Source organism: Paroedura picta, chromosome 2 (assembly GCF_049243985.1).
Source record: "Paroedura picta isolate Pp20150507F chromosome 2, Ppicta_v3.0, whole genome shotgun sequence".
NCBI classification, from domain to species: domain Eukaryota; kingdom Metazoa; phylum Chordata; class Lepidosauria; order Squamata; family Gekkonidae; genus Paroedura; species Paroedura picta.
In genome coordinates, this window is record NC_135370.1 from 32,981,639 (window position 1) to 33,009,205 (window position 27,567).

Sequence of the window (27,567 nt, forward strand, 5' to 3'; positions counted from 1 at the left end):
GGTGGCAGGCATGATTACAGTGTGTCAAGAAAGTCATATCAAATCAAGTTCAAGAAAGAACAAACTGAGAACGTGGTTGCCTGAAAAGTGACTACCGGACAAGGATGTTGTGTGGGTGCTCCCCCCCCCCCCAAAATGCTGTTGTCTGGAAAACCAAGATGGACAGAAAGTTCCAAATGGTTGCAGTATGTCCATCAATGTAGCTTTACTATGCACAAAGTATTCCAATGAATGGAAGGATGCCTCCAATTGCCTGCATCCCCATACACAAAGTTTACCAGTCCTGCCAGTCATGAAAATAAATGAGAAATATATGGGAATCATGCATGTGTGCTCCAGTGTTTACAGGGTTCTGGATTAAAAAACAGAACTTGTACTGTGTTAGACCCAAGGTTGTCAGAGGCCTACCTCATCCCTTCTGGTGCTCTTTAAAGAAGCATATTGTAGGTGATTAACCCCACACAGTCAGAGGTAAAGCCTAAGGTAGAAAAAAATTCTAAGAAATATTTTGGGTTTCTTATATTTATTTATTTAGCTGGATTCCACTCAACAGGAGCAATATCAGTACAACACCCCCAACTGAGCTTCTGGAGGAACATAAGAAAAAACACTAGTTATTTCAACAGGGCATGCATAAATGAATGGGACTTCAAATCTGCTAGGGCAGGAGTTGCCAAATTGTAACTCTCCAGGTGTCCATGGACTACAATTCCCATGAGCTCCTGCCTGCACATTCTGGCAGGGGCTTATGGGAATTGCAGTCCATGGACATCTGGAAAGCCACAGTTTGGCCACCCTTGATCTAGGGCAGGGGTAGTCAAATTGTGGCCCTCCAGATGTCCACGGACTACAATTCCCATGAGCTCCTGCCTGCACATTCTGGCAGGGGCTTATGGGAATTGCAGTCCATGGACATCTGGAAAGCCACAGTTTGGCCACCCTTGATCTAGGGCAGGGGTAGTCAAATTGTGGCCCTCCAGATGTCCACGGACTACAATTCCCACGAGCCCCTGCCAGCGAATGCTGGCAGGGGCTCCTGGGAATTGTAGTCTGTGGACATCTGGAGGGCCGCAGTTTGACTACCCTTGATCTAGGGCATAAAAGTCAACATCTTCCAAGCACAAAATATATATTTTTTACCTGAACAGCAAGACAGGCTGCATTGTCAGAAAGTAAAATCTGCTCCTCTGTTTAAAAAAGAAAGAAAGAAGTTTCAAGACACAATTACGAGAAGCAGCAGCTCTTTCGAGACAGATAATTGCTGCTCAAGAGGGGCACAAAAATAAATGGTGTACAAACATAAGGAGAAAAACTACTCTTAACACTAATCACATGCCTCATTACATTAATGCGGCTTCTAAAAGCCTGTGGTCCACATGCCGCAAAGTCCCAGAAATATTCTTTTCGAGATCAGCCCTGCCATTTATTCTATCGGGCTAAGAATTTTTAAAAATTCCTTCTCCATTTCGAAAACAAAACAAAACAAAAAAAATCCCAGCCCCTTTAAGGACAAAGGGGCCATTATTCATTTCCTAATAGAAATAAAAACAGCAACTTCATAATTCCTCTTGCTAAAAAGTAAAAGCATTCTGAAACCTATATAAAAAAAAAACCCCAGCTTGCAGTTAATATTGCACACTGTGTCTAGGTCTGCCACACAAAAGAAAGATGACAAGAAGGCAGCAATAAAAATTCCATGCTTAGAAGACTAGGGCTGCTACCTATTAGTCTTCATTACTTTGCAGTCCTCTGACAACTGTAGCAGGCTGCTGAGCCCCAAATGGGGGCCATAATGTGATCTGATGATATATGAAGAGCTGCTAAAGGGAGCCTGAACCATCCTAGACGATACATTTTAACAGTTCCTTTTTTTTTTTTTTTTCTTTTTTACCGAGAGCCCACTTTACCATGAGACTTCAAAAATCTGCTGCCTCAGCTATTGGCGCAGTAAATCTGCCAACTGGCCCTGCAAACCACATCATTTTACACTGCCTACCAGCGGCTGAGATAATGAGTCAATAATAAACCAAGGACCTTATGGGCCATGAAGAGCCGGCTTATATTGGCAGATACAAGTTTAGTAAATTAATTAATTAATTAATTAATCGAGCTGCGGGGGACACCTCTGACCAAACACCACAAAGGATTCCCTTCTTAAGAAGATCTCCCCCAGCCCGCCGATCCCCAGTTAATTACAGGGCTGTAAGCAGCAGAAATGCTGTCTGAAGCGATGTCCATGAGGTTGCGAGTTCGATCCCAGCAGCCGGCTCAAGGTTGACTCAGCCTTCCATCCTTCCGAGGTCAGTAAAATGAGTACCCAGCTTGCTGCTGGGGGGTAAACGGTCATGACTGGGGAAGGCACTGGCAAACCACCCCGTATTGAGTCTGTTATGAAAACGCTGGAGGGCGTCACCCCAAGGGTCAGACATGACTCGGTGCTTGCACAGGGGATACCTTTACCTATGTTTAGTGAAGCCACTGTTAATGGCAGGAAAATGTAAGTCCTCACCTTTCAGTGGCTGATACAACGCAGCATTTTCAGGCCAGGGTTCTGCAGCTGCTGACGGAAAACAAAACAACACAAACATTGATTAATTCAGAATTTCAAGAAGCGGCCAAAATGAGCATTAGTCATTATTTCACACCAGAATTCTATCTGCTGGGATCTATAAAGGGCCCTCCCCACCCCCTCCTCTGCACTTTATAAACTCTCTCACAAATCACCCGCTTCTCTCCTCATGCCAGAAAACGCGCAGACAGATGAGGAAACAAGAAGCAGCCCCTTCCTAACCCCAGCCAAGATTATTACCACGGCGCAGCTCTGATATAAACGCATATCAAATCTCACACCTGTCAAATGGTTATCAGCCTGTTATCCATTATCGCGGATTTCTTCATTTTGCTTTATAAACACATACAACAATGTATTATTCTCTAGCCTGTCCGCTTTGTTTATTTATTAATTTATTGCCGCTCACTCCATTTCTCCAAGGCAGTTTACAACAGAAAAATATCAGAAAAACATGAATTTAAACATAAAACCGAGTGTGTTGTTTTTAAACCATTGTATTAAAAAAAAACACTAAATCGCCAAATAATTCCCTCCCCTCAAAAAAAAAACCCTTTAAAATCAGGGGTGTCAAGACTGTGGCTCTCCAGATGTCCCTCGACTACAATTCCCATGAGCCCCTGCCAGCTCATGGGAATTGTAGTCCATGGACATCTGGAGAGCCACAGTTTGGCCAGTCCTGCTCTAAATAAAGACCTATTAAAGGTTTAAATTAAGGCAATGGCAAACCACCTCCGCTCATCTCTTGCCTTGAGGACCATTATTCTGTTGCTACCTGACAGCATTTAATTATTATAAATAAAGGCTTAATAAACAAAATATAACTTCACTTGACACCAAAAGCTGAACCATCTTGGTGCCAGGTGAGCAGTTGTGAGGGAAGAACTCCTCAGTCAAAGCATCACGCTTGAGAAAGCTGTCCATATGGCCATCCACTGTCCCCTCTGACCACCACCCCACGTAAAATGGGGCTGAGCCTATCAGATACGGAGGATCCTTCTAAGAAAAGTTGCCTTGTTTTGGTTTTTTGACTGGACACGAGACTGTATAACTGAAAAAAATATCCCCAATCCATAGTGTGACGCCACTTTAAATGCTCCCCCCCCCAAAAGGAATTGAATAAAAATTCAATATCCAAATTGTCAGTTTTTATACCTACCAAATAACAGAAAATAGCCTATATATTGGTCACCAACCTCCTTAGAGGACTGTATTCCGTGGAATAGAGGATTTGCTACAAACATTCAAAGATACTACCATTTGAAATTGGACTAAAAGGCAATTTCCTGCCATCTTCACATAAATAGCAAGCTTTCTAGCAAAGGAAAACTACCAAAACTTTCAAGAAACCCAAGCTACTTCACAAGTTCTTAGAACTACTACAGTTTGACCATATTGCTGACTGCCTTCCAAAAACCAGCAGGTTGCATTCAGGCACCACAATAAACCACAGCTTGTGTGCCTTAGGTATGAACGCAACTTATTATGAATGCGCTTGCATGCTTACCTTGCTCCCTCCCTCTCCCTTCACATCATGAAGTACAAAGGAAGGCTTCCAGGTTTGAGAGGACTTGAATCATTCCAGTTCACTGTGATGTTTGAAGGCGAGTGCCAAGATAAGCTAGATTCTACCTCTCCCCTTCACCAACTGGTCATTTAAACCCCAATTTGAATCCAGCATAGAACCCGGTGCATGCATAAACCAGTTTGCTCAGGTGCCTGCATTCCAGTCTCACAGCAAATTTATGCATGGTAATTATGCCCCAGTTGCTACAATACCAATGGAACAAAACTGGAGATGTCTATATATTTTCTCCTGCGTTCAACATAATTTATTACGGCTGTTGCTAATAAACACAGAATAAACTCACACAATACTTCAAATACCTGAGTTAAGCGAGATCTTGGAACCAGATAGCGTATTTCTTTAATAGGGTTACAAAGCCACCAGACAAATGAAAAATCTGCTCCATCAACTTTTAATGTTTCTAAGCCAGCTTGACTGAACATGTAACAAAAAATCATCTAGCTAAACTTTTGGAATTTGGAACGCATTTTGCCTTCTGATGTCACCCCTAGTGGACAGCTGCACCTTTGTCGAAATAATATTAAAAGCTTCGACTCCAGGTCTTCAAGATAAAGCCTGCAGGGGTATGAAAATCTGCACTAAACTTGAGAACCAGAGAGGACAATCTAGTTTCCTCTGATCTGCAACAACCAGGTCCAATGGAGTGGGGTGAATACCACAGCCTAGCTCAAGCTTTGTCAAGCAGGGTTTCATAAAACCCTGGGGTTTATTGGCAGTCCTGGGAGGGTTTCCTGGATGGGTGGGATTTAATTTTTTGATATATTTTTTAAATTTCTTAAATGTTTATAGGGTGATATGACAACCTGAATTCTCCCCACAGCTTTGAAGCCACCGCTCTTAACCACTACACCCCACTGACTCTCTGGGAAGGCAGAAAAGTGGTAGCTACTGCTCTACTCTGGGGGAGAAAAGGTGACTGAGGGTTCCGTCTGCTTGGAAAATAAAGATTGTGGAAAGAATTGAAGGACAAACTAATTCAGAAGGTGTAATGGCTGGAGGCGTCCCAAATCAGTACTGAGACAGAAACCAAAGTTTGCATTTCCTTGGAGAGGCCGACATCCTGATGATATGCTCTGCAGCTAACTAAAGATTTAATAATATTTATTTATTTATTTATTTATTTTATATACCGCCCTCCCTGGAGGCTCAGGGCGGTTTACATGGAACTTATGAGCGAAACATAAAACAAACAATTTATTATTTATTTGTATGCTGCCACTCCCAGCCTGCTATCTCGCGGCAGCTAACAACAATAAAAAGCATACAATATATAAAAGCATATAAAATACAAACTAGAATCTATAAATGCCCAGAATCCTGGCCCCTACCCCATACCCAATCCCACTTGACAATACCAAGTCCCAAACCCAAATCTCCCAGAAGTGATGTCACAGCGAGAATCCCAGAGGGGCAAAATGACACCTGAGATACTCTACCATGTTGTTGTTGTTGTTGTTGTTATTTGTTTTATTACCTATCACTCCTGGAAGCAGCTCACAGAAGCTAAGCGGGGTTGGCCCTTGTTAGTATGTAGATGGGAACCCACCAAGGAATTCCAGGGTTGCTACACAGAGGTAGACAATGGCAAGCCACCTCTGAATGTCTCTTACCTTGAAAAACCTACAAGGTCACCATAGACTTGATGGCCCCCCCAAAAAACCAATCCTAATCCTACTGCATTGTTTATTGGAGATCCTCTTGTCTAACTAAACTCTTTTTATAAATTGAGATTCCATTATAAAGGCAGGCTATAAAGGAAGCAAATCAACCAGCTCTATGTATAAATATGAGTAAGATTTGAAACTAGTTGAGGATCTGCAGATTTAATATTTTATACACATGATATTTATCCACCAGACTGTGTACAGTTTATTTGTTTTGGGTAATACAAGCAGAAGTTTTACATGGGCCTTTTTCTTGGATTTTAATTCCCAGAGGTGCTTAGTCAGTAAACTTGGTTCTAGTAGAACGCCCGAGGAAATATTTCTATTCTACGTTATAAGCACAGACTCATTAAGAGATTAATTAAAGGACCAAAAGGACCTTCATTATAGGAATTTGTATCTGATTCATCACTCATGGCATAAAGATAAAACCCCGAATAAGTCTGGCACAGCCACTCACAGTATATTCGCAACTTGCAGTTAAAAGACACACTGATCTTAAGGCTGAGATTGCAAACTGATTTGAACACAAATTAGCTGGCAACAAGTAAAATTAAGATGCCACTCGATTTAAGATGACTTACTCAATGCAATGACCACAGCGACTGTTTTCATTGCAGCTGCTCGATTAGTCCGGACGAGATTAAGAAACATTGTTTTCGGCATGATTTTGGAACCAGAACAATAACAAAAAGCCTGCATAGCCCTTTAATTATGCCTTCTGCTGAAGGAAAAAACAAATTGGTTGGGGTTGGGTTTTTTTTAGAAGTTGAATGGGTCAGTAAAGCTTGTATACACAAGTAAAATATATACACACACATATGTACACCTCATGGAAAAACTAATCATATCCAACTGTCATAACAAAAACCTTTTTTTCCCCTCCATTACAATGTTTTATTACTTTAAAATGAAAGTTTGAGCCCTGAAGTAATACCTTCTAGGCATATTCTTAATTTTTTTGAGGTAGAAGAAAGGCAACATTAATATACGGTAGCTAATGTCACAAACAGAACTGCGTAACAGCTTGCATTATCACAGATAAGATAATTGACTCAGCGAGAAAAATCCGTGAAAGCTTATTAAGGATTTTGAGAAAGATGAAAATTATGAATCTTTCCATTCGTTTTACTATGAAATAACTGTGTAGTAGATTACTTGGTCAGTGTACAATAGCCTTTCTCAACTTTTTAACTGGGTGCTAGGCGAAATGATGTGAGCATGGAAATACACTTTCCCACCCACACCTCTGTCAAATGTGCTTTGGGGGGAGGAGACGAAGAAGACAAAGACGATGAAAAAGAAGAATTGGTTCTTATATGCCGCTTTACCAGGAGGAATCACAATGCAGCTTACAATGCCTTCCCTTTCCTCTTTCCACAACAGGCACCCGGTGAGGTAGGTGAGGCTGAGAGAGGACAGCTTTCTCAGTGCTGTGGCAAGCCCAAGATCACCCAGTTGGCTGCATGCGGGGGAGCATGGAACCAAACCCGTCTCGCCAGATCAGAAGTCCGCGCACCTAACCACTACACCAACCACTACACCAGGGATAGTCAAACTGCGGCCCTCCAGATGTCCATGGACTACAATTCCCAAGAGCCCCCTGCCAGCGTTTGCTGGCAGGGGGCTCCTGGGAATTGTAGTCCATGGACATCTGGAGGGCCGCAGTTTGACTACCCCTGCACTACACAAAACAGCTTGGGGTAACTGAAGAGGTCAAACTGGAGAAAACCTGGAGTGTAAGAAACTGCATCATGTTGCCATAAGGTAAAGGTAAAGGTATCCCCTGTGCAAGCACCGAGTCATGTCTGACCCTTGCGGTGACGCCTTCCAGCGTTTTCTTGGCAGACTCAATACAGGGTGGTTTGTGGAAGCCCAAAATGCAATGGCAACAGTTATGGGGAGAGCAGGGGGAAAGCTATAGGTGGGGGCAACCCTTACTGTTAAATTTATTTATTTATGTTTCAATTTCTAGCCCGCCATTCGTAGCAAGCTGGCTTGTGGCGGGTCACACTAAAAACCCCAAGAAAATATACAAATGAATGGCTTGTAATCTACATTAAGACACAGAAAATAAGATCTACCTTGTATAAAAGAATACTGCTTGATACCAAAAATAGGAAAAAAATTAAATGATCAGTGCTTTCAAAAGCATTTGAAGACTATGTGGCCTTTAAGGGTCAGAATAAAGTTTGGGAAAGGAGGGGAAATATCAGAGAATGCAATAGAACTTCATTGTGTTCTGCCAGGAAGGGGTTGCTTTTGTTGCTGAACTTGAACCTTGGGATATAAAATCTGAACACCTGAAAACTGCAATCCCAAATGACACATAAATAAAATATAGCCATATTATTCATGTCTCCCTGAACCTCAGTTTGAGAGGAATATCTGGAATCAGTAAGGATCAGAAGGAGGAATCTATAAAGAGATGTGTCTTTAACAAGGGAGAGGAAAAGAGCATGCATTTTCTAATGTATAGCATGACTCTACCCTTGTGAACAATAGGTGAAGGCATAATTTGTAGAATAATAGGTACTAATATTACACGCTGCTTCAGTTCTGTCATATTTCCAATCCATCAAGTTGATTAATGCTATAATAACTCCTCACAAATTTATCATTTGTCTAATAATGAAGATAAACCAAGTTTATTCATCGGCAACTGGATTCTTTTGGTCTTTAGATATTATTCGTCCATCTCACCTCAGTCACGCTCAGACCGGTAGGAAGAAATTGAAAGGGAAGAAAAGGGGCTTGTGTCTAATGTCTTAGAAACCAAGTCATGCCATTCTCAGTATGAAGAGGCAAGCATCGGAATCCTCTTGAAAAGGTCATATTTTCCTGAGATGGGATTTGATGTCTGCATTACATTTGCCTCTACCGATTTGTTAGAATAAAATGTACTCTATTTACAGAATATATTATACTAGCAAGAAAGCCCATTGCAACCAGGAATGCAATAGGCACTAGGACCCAGAGGACACCAGCAGGCGCAGCAGGAGCCATAGGAGGTAATCAGAGCTCCTTCATAGCAGGGAAGTAAGGGTCGTTTGCAGTTTGGGGCTCGTTTACAGTTTGTCTCTGTCTGGCTGTCTCCCACCCTCCCAGAAGAAGCCATAGCAGGTAATCAGGACTCGCTTGCGTCCATGGAAGGAGGGTGGGAGCTGGAGAGAGAGGGCCAATTAGGGTATAGCCAGCTTTGCTGCCTGCACCCTGATTGGCCCTATTCCAAATCATTCAGCCAGGACACAATCCACCCCCGGGGCTGTTTCACAAATATTAAGAGGAACAATGGATAAGGATAATATATAGGATATATAATAAATGCTACTTAGTATTGTGCTTTTTGATGTTGGACACATCTTCTGGTGTACCTTGTCAAACGGAAATGTAGACGGACATGATGTCCATCAAGAAGCACGCCAGAAGATGGTGGTCTCAGCCAGCAGCTGTGCTGGACCCTGGGACCTGGGTAGCTGTTGTGCAACCCTCTGGGGCTGAGGCGGTGGCTGCACCGCCCCTGAAGCCAAGGCAGCAGCTGCACTGGCCCCAGGGGCCGAGGCAGCCTCTGCGTGAAATGCAAAGGGCCACACCCAAGGCGTTTGAAGCAACTGCACTGGTCCTTGGGCAGCTGCTGTGCAACCTGCAGGGCTGAGGCAGAAGAAGAAGAGTTGGTTCTTATATGCTGCTTTTCTCTACCCAAAGGAGGCAGCTTACAGTCACTTTCCCTTTCCTCTCCCCACAACAGACATCCTGTGAGGTGGGTGTGGCTGAGAGAGCCCCGATATTACTGCTGTGTCAGAACAGTTTTATCGGTGCCATGGCAAGCCCAAGGTCACCCAGCTGGCTGCATGTCGGGGAGTGCAGAATCGAACCCGGCATGCCAGATCAGAAGTCCGCACTCCTAACCACTACACCAAACTTGCTCTCTGGAGGAAGACCAGGTAAGTGAAAGGGGGAAAGGGAGGGAGGGAGTGCATGCACACATACTCGTGCGTTCATGCACGTGCATGAGTACTCACATGTGTGCAAGCATGCACACACGTGCGTACGTGTGCGCGTGCATGCATGACCTGCAGGGGTCGAGGCAGCAGCGGAGCAGGTAAGCAGGAGAGGGGAAGGGAGGGAGGGAGTGTGTGCGCGTCCATGCTTCCTTGCTTGGAGGGAGGGAGGTTAGGAAACCCACAGATAAAGGGAGAAACGGGAGGAGGAAGGGGAAGTCTCTCTCTCTGTGTCTTTGTGAGTGAGAGAGGGGAGAGGAAGCAGAGAAGAGGTTGGGAAGCCAACAGGTAAGGGGGAAACTGAGGGAGAAGGAAAGGGAGTCTCTGTATTTCTGTGTCTGTGTGTTTTAACTGTTTTAATTTTAATGTGTTTAACTCTCTGCATATGTATATGCTATATACATATAGCATATACATATATACAGAGCCAGTCTATCAGGAAGGGAAATATAAAAAACATCAAATCAGTAACTAAATAAAAGTGGAAAGAAAGTGCCAACCAACTAGTTGGACCAATGGTAGTTCATTATTTGGCGAAATGCCAATCAGAATTCTTAACATCTCATTCAAGTAGGCTTAAGCATGAACAACCCGAAAGGTAAATCTTGGGCACTGCTTCCAAAACGTTTATGTCCAATTTTCCCTTGGCTGCGAAAGGTTCGTTTTAGGTAGTGATACTCAAGTTCCAGCAAGGTCTGCCTTCCTAAACTAGACTCTCGCTCGCTTAATTTATGACCTTGGTACTGGAATGAGCTACAGTTGTATCCTTGGAAGATATTACTCCTTAGAGATTGATTGGGGAAATTATACTCTATTAACCCAGCTGGACATTCCTGCTGCTATAAACCGTGGCTCTATTTAAAAGAAGGACGTTCCACTGAACTCGGTATTTATTTCTAAGTAAATATCATTTGGCTCCTGCTGTTAAGATATCGCAGACCATGAAGAGTTGATGGTTCAGCTGCAAATCTTGGAGAGCATTTAAGGAACTGCTGCAGTGGTCCCACTTATTTTGGTCACAGAGGTCTCGCAGAACAGTGGTGGCTGGTGGCTAAGTGCTCTTTCTCATCTTCTCTCCTTAAAATATTTATAGACCCGCCTTTCTTCCGAGCCTCTATTGACCCAAGGCGGGTAACAACCATAAAATCAGAATAAAAACCAATGAGATGAAACAATAAACTGAGAGACAGTTTGGTGTAGTGGTTAGGAGTGCGGACTTCTAATCTGGCATGCCGGGTTCGATTCTGCGTTCCCCCACATGCATCCAGCTGGGTGACCTTGGGCTCGCCACGGCACTGATAAAGCTGTTCTGACTGAGCAGTAATATCAGGGCTCTCTCAGCCTCACCCACCCCACAGAGTGTCTGTTGTGGGGAGAGGAAAGGGAAGGCGACTGTAAGCCGCATTGAGCCTCCTTCGGGTAGGGAAAAGCGGCATATAATAACCAACCTTCTTCTTAAAAGTAAAATACATTATAAAATCCATTTAAACATGCAACAAACAGCATGAACCAACAAGCTCAAGAATTCTAGAGTTTCCACAGGTTTGAATAAAGTTGGGGAAAACATATTGAAGTCATTATGTCCAACCAACCAACATTTGGACAATCTAGATCAGGGATTTCCAACCAGGGGTCTGGAAGCCCCAGGGATCTAGGGGAGCTCCAGCGGGGGCCCACAGCTTTCCCCTCCTGCCTTAAAGGACAGCCACAAGCTAAGGAAGTGGCTCCTTCCATTGCCTCCCCTCCTCTCCCCCCCCCCCCCCAACGTGAGTTAGTTCATTTTCTCATGGCTTCTGTGCCTAGGAGAGGGCAGAGCCTGCACACCTACTCCCACCTTAAAACGCCTCCTGTCTCTCCCCCACAGCTCTCCTTGTGCCTTCCTGTTAATGCAGGTGGCGATGTCACTTCTGGCAACATGTCACTTCCAGAAGGCGTGGCAGGGAGGAGTGGTCAGCTGACATAGTTTCCGGGGTTCCTGAAAGCCTGAAAAATTATTTCAAGGGCTCCTCCATGGTCAAAAAGTTGCAAAGGCTAATCTAGATTAAAAGTCTGTAGCAGCAGAATGAAACAGGAGTCCAATGACACCTTAAAAACAAATTTTATTTCTTTATTATGTTTATATGCCGCCCTCCCCGAAGGCTCAGGGCCTTCCAGCATAAGGTTTTGCAAGTCAGAGCTCACTTCATCAGCTGTGCAAAGTGTATAGATGCTAGCCTAGTAGATTTATACTTTTAAACAAACCTGCATAATCCAGTCATTTCAAACATACACACAGGAATGCAGGACCTAATCACGGTTCTCCCTGCTGCAGCTGAAACCTCTCAAAACTAAATTTGTGATATGCAGTTAACATGGGGAAACTTACTAAAATTCAAGCCTCCTTTACCAGCTGGAAGAGTCTCCTAAACATTTCAGTAAGCGGAAGAAAACCAAAAAATCTTCCCTGTTTTATAAACAAGACATCTGGGCAAGCCTACAGCTGAGCTTAAAACAGGAATGTTTAAACCATCTTTCTAGTTTTTAAAAAAATGCTGATATTTAAAAACTTTTAACTGGACAAGGGCTAGCTACACATAACCCTTTATTACTCTGGTGAACCTGCAGTGTTTGGAACTTTAGTTATAAGATCTCTCATCCATTAGTAGAGATCAATAAAGAATGAATAAATGAATTAGCTGCCTCATCATCATCATCATCCAACATAAATACCTATATGAAGGCACGATCGATTTCAAAATGTACTCAGACCTCTCTTGTAAAATGAACCTTGTATACTGCACAGCAGAAAGGGTCAAGAAAACAAGTTCATTAAGGTGGAGATTCAATGTCTCTTCTTTAACAGAGAGAGAAAAAAGTGTGTTAGCCTCATTTATTGAATTCATTTATTTACAAGTCAGTTTATAGCCTGCCACTCCTAAAACATCCCTTTCACGTGTTAGGCTGTTCCTGTTAATTTGAAAAATATTGGTTACCTGCAATGATATTATTTATTGGTTGGAAATGGTTATCAATGTTGGATGTATTTTCTTCTTCCTGTTCTGTGTGCACCGCCCCGAGACTTCACAGTGAGGAGCAGTATATAAGTCAGCTTGGTGTAGTAGTTAGGAGTGCAGACTTCTAATCTGGCGAGCTGGGTTTGATTCTGTGCTCCTCCACATGCAGCCAGCTGGGTGACCTTGGACCAAGGTGGCTTGCCATTGCTTGCCTTGGGATAGTAGCGACCCTGGACTTCCTTGGTGGTCTCCCTCCCCTGCGCTGACCAGGGCCAACTCGGCTTAGCTTCTTGAAGACAACAAGATCTTCAGATGGTGGGCTGGATGGGATCATATTCCTGCTGAGCTCCTTCCCAGGCTCCATCCCATGTCTCCAAGAGTTTCTTACTCCAGGACTGGCAGCCATTGCTCAAAAGTCTCCATCTTTGAGAGGCTGGAGGCTGGAAAAGCCTTCTCCTGCTTGTTCCTGGCCATGGAATTTTCCATTCTCTCTCTCTCTCTCTCTCTCTCTCTCTATCTCTCTCCTCATCTGTCTTTCTCCCTGATGAGAACCCAAAATGGCTTTTACAAATGACTTTTACAGAGAACTTTTTTTCCCCAGACTAAAATAGGCCACTGCACAACAGCCAAAAAAATGAAGCGTAGGCAATATAGTGTGTTTTGAATTTGCAGTAGACCTAACACCAGGCAAGAGGTGTGTGTGTGTTTCAGGGCACTAGGGATGTGGCATGAGTTTATTATTATTATTTTATTTATTCTGCTCCGCAGGAGCGGTTAAAGATTTATTTATACAATAGAAGAGTCTAAACATATAACACAGTCATAAATAAGATATCAACAATAAACCAACAGTGGCTTCAAATTGAATGACAACTTAGACAAAACCCCCAGGGAGGTCAGTCTGCTTCAGCTCATGGAGGGGGTGTCTGAGGGGGAACCAGTGGGTGTGGTTGGGTTGGTCGCACTCAAGCAAATGCCTGGTGGACGAGCTCCCTTTTGCAGTCCCTGCAGAAGTTCAGGCAGGGCCCTGATCTCTTCAGGGAACTCATTCCACCAGGTGGGGGCCAGGGAATGGCTTCAATTGTACACAAGTCACTATTACACTGTGATAATATTAACAGGAATGCTAACTTAGCATTTATGATTTAGCAGATAGGTAAAGGTATCCCCTGTGCAAGCACCGAGTCATGTCTGACCCTTGGGGTGACGCCCTCTAGCGTTTTCATGGCAGACTCAATACGGGGTGGTTTGCCAGTGCCTTCCCCAATCATTACCGTTTATCCCCCAGCAAGCTGGGTACTCATTTTACCGACCTCGGAAGGATGGAAGGCTGAGTCAACCTTGAGCCGGCTGCTGGGATCGAACTCCCAGCCTCACGGGCAAAGCTTTCAGACGGCTGCCTTACCACTCTGCGCCACAAGAGTCTCTTGATTTAGCAGATAGGAGGCCAAAAAAAAAAAGAAAACACCCGAGAAAGCGTTAGACAGATTTCTGCAGCCTAAAGCCTTTCCTTCCTTTATGCTATTTTCCTTTGACATCACTTTATATGCCTCTTTTCCACTCTGCATACAACTGAGCAAGGTTCTCAACCCTAAAGAGCCACTTGAACAAAAGGAATGGTTGGATCCTGACTCAATTGGCAAGCTCTTCCTCTGTCAACCTCCCCCACATTTTGCAGAGCTCCTTCATCCCCACCTCACCCCAGGAGCAGCATTTCATGGAGATCAGTGACTGAAGAAGAAGGTAAGAAGGTTCTATTCTTGTGATGGAAAATTTAATCCGCATACAACTCAAAACAGCCTGGTGAATTCAGAATGGCATCTCGCAGGCTTACGAATCATACTCAGGGAAGGAGTAGCCAAACTGTGGTTCTCCAGAGATCCATGGACATCTGGAGTGCCACAGCTCAGCCACCCCTGTAAGGAGTTGAGTCTTCAATTGGACAATATGACTGTTCGAAGAATAAACCATTCTTCAGTTCTCCTTGAGGGCTCCTAAAAGTTTCTGTCTTGACCAGTACCCTGGCTTGATAATGTTGTTTGGATAACCTAGTGCTAAATAGCATTTGATGATCATTACATCTGGTTGGTGTTGTTGTTGTTATGTGCGAAGTCGTGTCCGACCCATCGCGACCCCATGGACAATGATCCTCCAGGCCTTCCTGTCCTCTACCATTCCCTGAAGTCCATTTAAGTTTGATCTGGTTGGTATTATGGCCTAATTCAGATTCACCCCCATAATCAGTGGCAGATCAGCATTCCCATCCACTTAAGAAGTACCATCCCAATTCTCATGCAGATATACCCTGCTGGATTTAAGCCTGTATCTGTCAGCAAGGCATTTAAAGCTGGTTTGTTTATATGCACATGGGTCTGAATACACCTGTAGGGGTTCTTGTTAACCATATTAGCATAGTAGGCAGGGGAGATTTCAGAAGAAAAATGCTGGGGAAAGAAACGGGAAAGATTGACTGCAGACGTTCGACTTTAGTTGTCACTCTGCAGGAGGAATAGCTAGGCTACACAGGGGGATGGCAGCCAACACCCCCACTCCATTAGCCTTTAGCTCACTCTCAAACTGTACCAGCAAGTAAGCCAACAAGCAGAACTGCTGCTGTTCTGAGAGACTGCGTCCAAAGATTGCAATAAAGAGATCTAGAAGCTGCTCAGAAACTGCAAGAAAAGCCTCGACCAAGCGTCTATGAAATTGAGCAACGGTTTCCAACAGTGGTTATCCAGATGTTTCCAGGAAGCTCACAAGCAAGGAACAAAGCCGACCTTTCTCCTCTGTCCCGCCCCACATCTGGAATTCAGCTGTATGATGCTTCTCAACATGGACATTCCATTTAGCCACTGAAAGACCCATCATCCTCCATGGCCTTGTTTAACCCACTTGTAAAGCTCTCTAAGCCAGGAGTTGTTTACAGCCAATGAATTCTGTATCAATTATTAGTTTAGGGACTTCCTTTGACTCTGCCCAAGTCACTTTTGTTATGAAGTAGAAAAATATTATCTCTATCCACTTCCTCTCTGATTTCTCTAACTCAGGGGTGGTCAAACTGTGGCCCTCCAGATGTCCACGGACTACAATTCCCATGAGCCCCTGGCAGGGGATCATGGGAATTGCAGTACGTGGACATCTGGAGGGCCACAGTTTGACCACCCCTCCTCTAACTGATCCTTCTTCAACCTTGGTATAAGAGGATATCATCACTTGAGGGACCCTTCTGGAGCATTGTCTCTCCCTTCCTCAAGATGGAGGCCTCCTAAAACCCTGAGCTGGCAACTCTAGAGGTGGGTTGTTTTAAAGGGATCTCTTCTGGCAGCTTTTACTTTCATACTCCCTGCAGCTGGTAAAACTGATCCTTTCTGCTTTGTTTTGAGGCTATGTCATGCTCCCAAACCTGGGTGTAAACTGCACGGAGCTTTTATTCCAACCCCAGATCGATTCAGTTCCTGCCCTCTACATAGAATGCGATTTCCGTTTGGATTTGGGATGATATAAAATTTCCTTCTGCAGCAAGAAGGATTAATCCGGAGTGACCCTACCTTTATTGTGCAATATCTTAGAGTGCTTTTAATGCTCAATATTTAAAGGCTGTTTTGAATCTGGGCTCTCCTCCATGGTAGAAGACCCATGATTGGCCACAGGTGGTCATGTGACAAGCTTGCCTTAAAGGAGAAGCACCTAATTTCTCTCAACTTGTGTCGGTCCTGGATTTTTTCTCCCTTCTCTGCCTGGATTTTTTCTCCCTTTCTCTGTCTTCTCTGCCCCCCCCCCCCCACCCTTCAAGAAAAGAAAGAGGCTCCCTGCTTGGCTTCTCCCCCCCCCCTTCAAGAAAAGAAAGAGGCTCCCTGCTTGGCTTCTCCCCCCCCCTTCAAGAAAAGAAAGAAAGAGGCTTGGCTCCCCCCCCTTTCTGAACTACCCTCACCACATGCAGAACACTTTCCTGTTTCAATGGGGAAGGGGAGGAAGACCCGAGTTCAAAGCGATCTGAATTTAACAGGATTGACAATGGGATAAACAAAGTAAGTGCAGACTCTGCCCTGGAGATCCTTCACCAAGCACTTCAAAACAGCTAGCTAAACAGCTGCAGCTACTGCTGTCATATCCTGCTCTTGCGAAGGGTGGCTAGATTGCATTTCCAAATTGATTCAACCTGGCCAAATGGTTCCATTACAATGGAACACACACTTCAGCAGGTAAGAACAAAGGTATGCCTAGAAGGGGCAAACCACAGTGCAATCCTGGCTAAATTAACTGAAATCAATGTGATTAGACTGGAATAACTTTGGAAAGCATTGCACTGCCGGGCTCTTCTGGAAGCTCAGGAGCCTTTAAGCTTTGCTAAGTCTAGAATTTAAAGATCAGCCATACTTTGATCTCCCAGGCAGAACAATTCGTTCTGTCGCTTAGCATCCTGCATTTAGAATTTTAACTGCTTCTTTCAAAGGCAGGAGAGAAGAACTGCGGACCCCCACTGGAGCTCACAGATCTCTGCAGTTCCCGGACCCCCAGTTGGGAATCCCTGATCTAGACTGTGCAAATGTCAGCTGGTTGGACCTGAACATGTTTGGCCCATCTTTATCTAAGCATCTAGAATTCAGCTAATAACAACAACAAAAATACAGATTAATTGTATATGCATTGGAATAAAGAAGGCTAAAGGCCACGATGCCCTGACATGGATGGCCAGGCTAGTCCAATCTCGTCAGATCCTGGAAGCAGGGCCAGCCCTGGCTAGTACTGGGATACAAAACCAGCAAGGAAGTCCAGTAGGGTTGTGTTGTTTGGCGCAGTTTGGCCGCCTCGGCGATCACCGAAGCCCGAGGCGGCCAGAACTGCAGCGCAGAGAGGAGGGGTGGTGGTGGCAGCACACCAGTTAGCCCAGGGGTAGTCAAACTGCAGCCCTCCAGATGTCCATGGACTACAATTCCCAGGAGCCCCCTGCCAGCATTCGCTACAATTCCCATGGACATCTGGAGGGCTGCAGTTTGGCTACCCCTGAGTTAACCGCTGCCGCTGCCCCTCCTCTCCTCCCCACACTGCGGCGCTGGTCTCCAATGTGCCGCTTCAGGATTCGGTAATCGCAGAGGCGGCCGATCGACACTGAAGCGCACAACTCTGAAGTCCAAGGTTGCTACGCAGAAGTGGGCAATAGCAAGTCAGCTCTGAATGTCTCTTGCCTTGAAAACCCTATGGCAGGGCTGGCCGGCCTGTGGTTCTCCAGATACCCATGGACTACATTTAGCATGAATCCCTGCCAGCATGATGCATTGGCGGGGGCTCATGGGAACTGTAGTTCACAGACATCTGGAGAGCCACGTTCTGACCACTCCTGCCCTATAGGGTCACTTGTAGGTCAGCTGCAACTTGACAGCAGGCGCCAAAAGGCAAGAACCTGTGACACATCTGGACAGGTACAGGAAACTCTATAGCAGGGGTAGTTGGCCGCTGGACAGACAGGCAGCAAATGCATTTGGAGGAATCACCAAATGCTGGCAGGGGCTCATGGGAATTGTAGTCCATGGACATCTGGAGGGCTGCAGTTTGACTATCCCTGCTCTATAGCACAGAATCAGGACTGCACTTCTGCCTGCATCTCTCATGATATGCTTCCCACTCCCCAATTCAGCAGACCAGAGATGAAACACCAGTGGCTGTAGATGTTCCGCAGCATGAACCGGATATGTACTCTCTCTTATACTTCAGACCTGACTTGCAGCACACCCCTGTCAAAAAGACCAGCAGTCAGCTTAAGTGTTTTAATCTCTCCTATATGCTTGTTGTTCTGCCTGCCTTGTTAGCTGATGAAATGGTGGATCAATCGTCTTCAAAACAGCTTGGGTGCCGCCCTGCATATTTATTAAGACTCTAATCATACCCTTGGATCAAAGTGCAAGAAAGAGATATTGATGTTTGTAATCCTCTGCAGGGGTCTGATTTCTGGCTGGAAAAATGCCTATTTTTAAAGCTATAGTGATTTCTCCCATACCAAAATACCAAATCAGACAGGACAAACATTATCTCATCTTACAAGCCTCCTTTTCTTTTTCACTTAAATGAAGAGATGCTTTGAAAAACTCCCTGCTCTAAGATTATCAGGTAACCCTTAAGAAGACTTGTTGCTGTAAGAAAGATTAAAGTCTCATACCATCAGAAAACCAAGATGCTGACTTTCAAGTGGGAAAGGAAATTCATTTTTTTTACTCTGATGGTTCATTTGCGATACATACAGAATTAATCATCAATCCTTAGGCAGGCCTATGGGAGAACAGAGGGTCTTCCTCAAAGAGATCTTGGCATTGTTTTATGTGATAATGAGTTTGAAATAAAGGCATGGGATTATATTCATTCTAGGGACCTTGCCCGTTGCATTCAGGAAAACAACAGGTGTTTGATTAGGGAGGTAGGGTGGAAGAACTCTGTGGACAGCCTCTCCCTCCCCCCAGGACCTGGAAAGGCTGCAGGCAGCTGTTAGGGAACTCACCGGCAGGGGCAGCTCTCACGTGGCAGGGATCTGCAGCCTCCGAGCCTCAGAGGGAAGTGGGAGGAGGAGGGGGTGGCCAGGGATGGGGGAAGGAAGGCGATTGGTTGGCCGCTGGACAGACAGGCAAGCCAGTTGGAGGAGAAGGCTGTCAGAGGTGGGACAGCCACTCTGAGTGGGCGCTAAGCGCTGAGTAGCACTTAAGCCATGAGACACCCTCCTCCTCCAAGGCCTTACCAGAAATCTTAAGTGGAACAGATATAGTCCCCAGTGAGGGGAGAGGGGGGAATATATATTGTCCCCTGGGTGTGACAAGCATTATTACACATATCCAGAACTGGAATAGTACTATTTGCATGGAAAGAAACCCGTGTGAATGATTCCGTTTTCATCCAGTCTACTGTGAGGTAGGAATACCCCTCTTAACGCTTCGTGAATGATTTGGTCATCGTTTTCTAATTAATCACAAGTGCATTAGAGCACCAGACTACTCTCAGCATGTTCAAACAAATGCAATTTAACAAGTGGAGGGGGTCACGCTCTAGAAGATTAAAATTCACCCTTGTGCTGAAGTATATATAAGAAATAAATAAGAATTAAGTACTAGAGATGAACAAGCAAAGAGGAAACAGAACACTTAAGTCTGGCAGAGACTGTACACGTTCTCCAGAGAGGAGAGAAGACTCCCCCCACCACCCAGTTAATATCTATCCAGGAGTCATGATCTACTGCACTTTGGCCAAGGAAAAATCTCCTACCACCAGGTCCGAAAAATAAAATAAGAGTACAATCATCCTAGGCCAGTGTAGGTGCCCATGTAGCCAAGATAGCTGTTTTATAGCTGTTATATGACCAGGGTAGTTACAGTTAATTGGAAATGCATGACAAAGTGATTGTTTTTGCGCGCAGGACCTTCTATTACTAGCCAATCAAATTTCATTTTTATGACCGATATTAAAAGTTTCTCAATTATAATTGCACTGCCACACATCTACATAATGAGGAATCTGGTATTAAAGAAAATAGAAGGACAGGGAATAAATCCATAACTTTTAAGAGGCACTTATTCAGAGACTCATTTATTCCCACTCTTGAACAATGTTTATGTGGATAACGAATAATGCTCCATTCGGTTTCAATGATGAAGGAACGGTCTCTCTCCTGTCGTAGCAACTCGGAGGTGCCTATGGCAGGAATATGTATCGGCATTCCCTTTTTAATGTATCACCAGCATATACTTCCTTCAAGAATCACAGGACAATATACATGGGCATTTTCCCTCAGATCTTGGTAATAAACCTGTGAGGTAAGTTTAGCTACGAGAAAGTTAGATTCCTTACTAGAGTTTAAGTGCAACACTGCTTATTAGTTTTACACCAAATTAGCATTTTAAGATAAACATTCGTATGGCATTAAATCATGCTGAAGCATCTGAAATAAGGTGACCAGATTGTCCCAGTTTTGGAGGGACATCTGGGGGTACCTGGCAAATTGTACTTATGTTGAAATTAAAAATATATATATTACAATACTATTTTTGCATTCTATGCATTCTATGAAACCTTTTCTTGCTCCATATAGACCAATTTTTTAATCAAGAATCCCCCCCCCCCCGGGTCAATGGTGTCCCGCTTTACCAATGTTAAAATCTGGTCACCTTAATCTGAAACTTTATGCTGAAATTCCCAGCAGAAGCTTATTTGAATAAACTTCAACAGCAAAAGACTGATTGTTTAAGAGACAAAGATTTATTAACCAATGTTGGGGGTGTTAAAAGCTGGAAGCAACTTAAAAAAAGAAGGAAAAACGATTAATTGGTTTGAATACCTTCAAATGACAGCGAAGCTGAAATCTGAATTAAAAGGTTCAGCAATTTCAATTGGTGTTAAGGACTGACTTTGAAATTATAGTAACACAATGTAGGCCTCATACACAAGGCCAAATCTATAAGAGGTTTTTAAAATTTGAGACTGAGCATGAGCAGATTAAAAACCGCATGGTTAAATGGATGCAAAATTTGAATCACAACGTATCACTTGATAAATGGGAACAATTATGGGGGAAATGTGAAACTTATGAAATGTCAAGCATAGAGGGTAAATTGGTATCAAATATTTTATAGATTAAGGTGACAAGATTGAAGTGGGACAATCTGGTCACCTTATTATAGATGGTGTGTAACATCTAAAGGAATTAGTAGAATGTCGACTCATCATGACAGTAAATGTTGGAGATGTTATGAAACAATTGGTTCTTTTTACCATGTGTGATGGTGGTGTGAGAAAGTTTTTAAAAACTGGATTACTATTCATGCCAACCTAGAAAAGATGGCAGACATCAAATGTCCTATGTATTCCGATTATGTGTTGTTAAGTGTTTTAAAATTACCAATGAGTGCCAAATAATTTTTCCCATGCCACAGCTGCGGTGAGGATATTAATTGCTCAGCGGTGGAAACAACCAGACTTACCCAAGATGACAGATTGGTTAGATAAAACTGGAGAACTTTGTAAAATGGCCAAGCTAACAAGCTTGGTAAACAGAAGACCACTTGAAGAGTTTCAAGATCATTTGTACTATTATTTAGACTATATTAATAAGTAGTTTTCCTGATTTGTATTAGATTAGGTGACTAACTGGAGATTGCAATAAGGTGATGTTTCTTTTTTGCGGGGGGGGGGGGGGGAGATGACCTTTATTTCTATTTCTATCCTAAAATTAAAATTTTATTTTTAAAAAGTAGTGAGGGTCGGTAATGAGAAAATGTGGGGCATTCTAATGGTATATGAGTTAGCATCTCTGGGACTTTGCACCCATGGAGACAGAGGGAGGAATTTGTTGGAATTCCTCAGAGGAAGGAATTTGTTGGAATCTGACCTGGGTTGAATATTTATATGGGCTAACAAATATGCTCTTTTTAAAAAGTTTGTATCCAAAATATGGAGGTGCGTCAACAAGGTTCTGTTAGGTTGAAAATATTTAAACTGGCAAACAAATATGGTCTTTTACATGAGTTTTCATCCAAAATATGGAGAAACGTTAACAAGATTTTGTATAACAGTGGGATTTCCATTAGAGATACTGATTAAAAGGTAATCAACCCACAAAGATAGATCATTCTTCAGGATTGCATGTGTAAGACCGTTTATGCACTGGAGGTTTCATGCCAGGCTGCAGGCTGGAGTTTTAGTCATGGCAGGTTGCCCCACCTCTTCCTGCACCCACATGGAGGAGCATTTGGCCTGGTACACCTCATCCGTCCCTGATTTGTGCACCTGCATGGAGGCTGGGGCAGTGAAGTTCCCAGTGCATAAACGGTCTAAAAGATAACCAAGTAAGGTAAAACAATAAAAGTACTTTTTAGCCATTATAATAAACAGTATGAAAAAAATTATAAACCATTCCATTTTAAGCAACACTACATTGTTCAAATTCAACTGACGAAAAGGGCATAACTTTGCCTAGGAATTATAAACCATTCCATTTTAAGCGTCACTACATTGTTCAAATTCAACAGACTAAAAGGGCATAATTCTGCCTAGAAATGCACTGTAAGTAAACTGAAGCTTTTAATAACCAGTGAACACAGGGTAATACGCAAAATGTGTTACTAATCGGCAGAATTATTAAATTACTGTGCACATATTCTTCACATTCATAACTTGTAGACTGTAGCATGTGGGAATGCACTATCCCAAATTAATCAGAACAAAAACTCTCATTCCAGGTTAATCAGAACAAACAAACATCCTCATTTCCTGATGGTAACTCAAACACTGTTATTAGAAAGATAATCATTAGCCCAGTCCAGACACCCCATCATGTGTGGCCTGGCCCAGCCCACCTTCCTCCATGTGACTGCCTGGTTAACTGCAAAGCATGACTGCATACAGGAAGTGGCCACGTGAACACCCCCTCCCTGTGATCAGCAATATTCTGCAACATTCTGAAAACAGCGTTCTTGATCATGGGGAGGGTATGTGTGCAAGGCCACTTCCTCCACATGAGTGACATGGCCAGCATGCTCATGCATGCTCACCCCCCCCCCCCAGAACAGTGAGTCAATTCACATGGAGAGAGGATCTCTACCAGGCTATGTTATGATCATCCAAAGAACGATCATGTGGAGCAGTGGTAGTCAACCTATGGTCCTCCAGATGTCCATGGACTACAATTCCCATGAGCCCGTGTCAGCATTTGCTGGCAGGGGCGCATGGGAATTGTAGTCCATGAACATCTGGAGGACCACAGGTTGACTGCCCCTGATGTGGAATATATATATGGGCAAACCAGCCCTGATATTCTATACATGTGGAAACTAAGATTTTATGCCCCTAGAACCAGTAAATGGTGGGGTGGAAGCCATTGATCGCTGGCATTGACAGTTTTATTTCTCATATATGTTTTTGTGAACTACAACTGAATTCAAAGGGTCTGATTGGCTGGTTTAGCAAAGAATTATCATATGGCTCTATCTGGATGTTGTGACACAGTTTACTAATGTAACAGGATTAACTTTTGCTTATATATTCCCACTGTCATGATGGTCAGTTCTTAGTCTGACGAAGAGCGCTTGCACTCGAAAGCTCACGCCTTGAATAAATCTTTGTTGGTCTTAAAGGTGCTACTGGACCTTGATTTTATCGTGCCCCTAGAACAGGCTTTCTCAACTGGGGTTTCATGAATCCTTGGAGTGTCGTGACTGTCCCCGAGGGGTTTCCCCATTGGAAGGGAGTTATTTTAAAAATTAATTGGGTGATATAACCACATGTGGTTATGTTAGTCCCTTCCCAAAATGGCCAATGATGGGCCTGGAGGGGGTGGAAAGGGGCGGGGCCCTGGTCATAAAAACCTCTGCTGGACAAGGCCTGTCAAACATGGTAGTGTCTGGAGTCCAGAGAGGTAAATACTCAAAATTTAAGTTAACAGGGGGGGGGCAGGGGGTGATGGAGCAGCAGATGCCTGCCTCGGCCCTGCTCCTGGCCCAGGGGACTGGAAAAGGCAAGAGGGATAGGAATGCACTAAATAGGTATAATAAACTATTCAAAACAGATTCAGGTGTTGGTCTGAAGCAACAGACCAAAGTTTGAGTCCAACGTCACTTTTAGGAACAGCAATGTTTAATTCTGCATATTGGCTTTCGTGTCCCGGAATTAAACTTTGCTGGTCTTAAAGGTACCACTGGATTCAAACATCTGTTCCCAAATTGTCCAATTACATTTTTGTAAGGTAAAGGTATCCCCTGTGCAAGCACCGAGTTGTGTCTGACCCTTGGGGTGACGCCCTCCAGCGTTTTCATGACAGACTCAATACAGGGTGGCCTTGCCAGTGCCTTTCCCAGTCATTACCGTTTTACCCCCCAGCAGCAAGCAGGGTACTCATTTTTGTAGGAAGCAGTTAAACAATAAGAGCTAGATTCAAGTGGGGAGTTGTGTTGGTCTGAAGCAAGAAAACACATTTAGAGTCCCTTTAAGACCAGAAAACTTTTATTCAAGGTGTTATGTTTGTGGTTCTGCAGGCAGGATCAGAGCCTGCACTGAAATTGCAGAATGCGAGGCTAGATTCTGCAAGATCCAGTCAGCAAAAAGCTGAAACTGACCCTTAGCGGGAAGATCCACTGTTTGCTACTGTATATAAGTTGGGGTTTTTTTTAGGGGGTACTCAGTTCAGTTTTGCCTCTGGTAACATCATGCTGGGATCACAATAAAAAGCTAATTGAAATCACAGGAGACTTGGCTACCTGGGAACCCAGAGATTTAACACAAGGTATGACCTTTTGTAAGAGCCTCTTGTGGCGCAGAGTGGTAAGCGGCAGAAATGCTGTCTGAAGCTGTCTGACCATGAGGTTGGGAGTTCGATCCCAGCAGCTGGCTCAGGGTTGACTCAGCCTTCCATCCTTCCGAGGTCGGTAAAATGAGTACCCAGCTTGCTGGGGGGTAAACGGTCATGACTGGGGAAGGCACTGGCAAACCACCCCGTATTGAGTCTGCCATGAAAACGCTGGAGGGCGTCACCCCAAGGGTCAGACATGACTCGGTGCTTGCACAGGGGATACCTTTACCTTTATGACCTTTTGTGTGCACACACACTTCCTCAGACCTTGAATAAAACACTGTGGGTCCTAAAAGTGCCTGTCAACACAAGAAAGGCTATATTTACTGTAAGGAAGAATGACAAAGAGAGGAATTATATTCATCTCAGAGTTTGGAAATTGTGCAAGCAGCCTAAAAGCCCAGCCAAGCCCAACCTTTTCAGCCCTTGGAACCTGTCGTATTGGGATCGGAAGCCACTAAGGAAAACTGAAGTTAAGTACAGAGGAAGGCAATGGCAAACCATCTCTTGCCACGGCTGTTCCAAGGCCCTGAGGTCACCACGAGTCCGCTGTGACTTCACACCACCTTTCTGTATCCTGTATTACATTTCGTAACGTTTCTAATCCTACCCTTGCAAAAAAATATAAACAAAAAGATTGAGACACTCCTAGCAAAAGCAGTTCTTTTGAGAGTCATCACCTCCTTTCTTCACCACAATCCCAAGGCCTATCAGGCAGACAGCAAGGCTGACACTCATCTATAAACTGGATCGCTTTGTAAAGAAAAAGACATGACCCGCTTTTAGAATGGCTGAAGCCTCTTGTCCCGACAGCTGCTCCAACACTGCTCTGTGCGGACGTCTCCATCGCACAGCCCACAGTGCTGTCCTGCACAAAGGCACTGTAATTTAGGGACACTCAAATCACAGGGTTCAAGTGGGTAGCCCTGTTGGTCTGAAGTAGCCCAACAAAACCTGAGCAACAGCACCTGAAAGACCAACAAATCTTTATTCAAGGCGTGCGCTTTCGGGTGCACACAAGCTTCCTCAGACAACATAACAGGGATCATCAGAATAAAGCAGGGGTAGTCAAACTGCGGCCCTCCAGAGGTCCATGGACTACAATTCCCAGGAGCCCCTGCCAGCAAACGCTGGCAGGGGCTCCTGGGAATTGTAGTCCATGGACCTCTGGAGGGCCGCAGTTTGACTACCCCTGGAATAAAGGCATTAGGAGAAAGTAAATTAGTAGCCAATGACTAAACAGCATCCCAACATCCTAAATATGCAGTATGCCGATTCCTTGCTAGAAAGGCAAATCCGTCCTCTGGATCCAACTTCACAAAAACGCTGGGGGAATAAAACCGTGAGGGTTAGCGATTAATGAAACCACAGAGGTTAGACTACGGTCAGGGCTGGCCACACAGTAGCTCTGCAAGTGTCCATGGGCTGCAATGACCACGCTGATGGAGACTCGTGGCAACTGTCCATGGACCCTTGCTGGAGAGCCAGTTTGGCCACCCCTGCAGGGCTCTACGGAGAAGCACGGCGTGCTGGCTTGGGATTGGGTTCCCACGGGAAGAGCCTGCGGGCTACTCAGCCGGGAGACGGCGAGGAGGAGGAGGAGGAGGAGGAGGAGGGAGGCTTGCGTCCCCACCGCCGCCCGCCTCCTCCGCGCAGCCCTGGCCCGTGTCCCTCCTGCCTCGGCCTCACCTGCCATTTGCGTCACGAAGGCTTCGGCCGCCAGCGACATGGCTCGGCGCAGGAGGCGGGACGGCGCCCTTCGCCCGGCTCCGCGCTCCTCGCTCGCCTCGGCTGGGCCCGCCCGGGGTGAAGGAAGGGCAGCGGCGGGCGCTCGGCGGCTGCGCCGGGCGGCCTGCGGGAGAAGTGCATCCGGGGCCTGCTCCGCCCCTCAGCCCGCGCGGGAAGCCGCGGCCACGGAGCAGAGAGGCCTCAGGCGGCCTGGGCGGCGGCCTTTCCCCTCTGCCTTGTTTGCTAGGGACAATTGCTGGTCGGGGGGAATCGTTGAGAGAAGCGCAGGGGAAACTCAAATCGTGTTGGCCAGAAGGAGCACAATGAAATCAGAGTCCTGGAGCACCTTTAAGACCAACAAAAATTTATTCAGGGCGTGAGTTTTCGAGTGCAAGCACTCTTCCTCAGACTAAGAACTGACCATGAAAAAGCATACCCAAAAATCTGGCCACCTTGGTCAATTCATAGTCTGAGGAAGAGAGCTTGCACTCGAAAGCTCACACCTTGAATAAATCTTTGTTGGTCTTCAAGGTGCTACTGGACTCTGGTTTTATCGTCTTACACAGAGTTATTCTACCCAGGAAAAGCAAGGGGGTTGAGGCCTGAGTCCCCGTGAGGTTTTCCAAACTCCAAGTGGGCAAAACAAGAAAGACCTGTCAGTAGAGCAGGCAGCCCAGAAACTGACAGGCAGGCTTGTATAGTGCA

The 27,567-nt window shown here is 44.7% G+C and overlaps 1 protein-coding gene across 3 annotated transcripts in view; it reads right to left on the reverse strand.

The window, feature by feature from the left end:
* Positions 1-27,019, reverse strand: part of MTX2 (metaxin 2) — a 57,238-nt gene extending 30,219 nt beyond the window's left edge. The window contains exons 1-3 of one of the 3 annotated variants that reach the window (XM_077319630.1): positions 26,824-27,019; positions 2,510-2,560; positions 1,141-1,187 (exon numbers count right to left, since the gene is read on the reverse strand). In XM_077319630.1, coding sequence (XP_077175745.1) covers positions 1,141-1,187; positions 2,510-2,560; positions 26,824-26,863 — 138 coding nt within the window. In that variant the 5' untranslated portion in view covers positions 26,864-27,019. The remainder of the gene's footprint in view (positions 1-1,140; positions 1,188-2,509; positions 2,561-26,823) is intronic. The other 2 variants (XM_077319628.1, XM_077319629.1) reach the window with 2 other exon arrangements.
* Between the last annotated feature and the right edge of the window lie 548 nt (positions 27,020-27,567).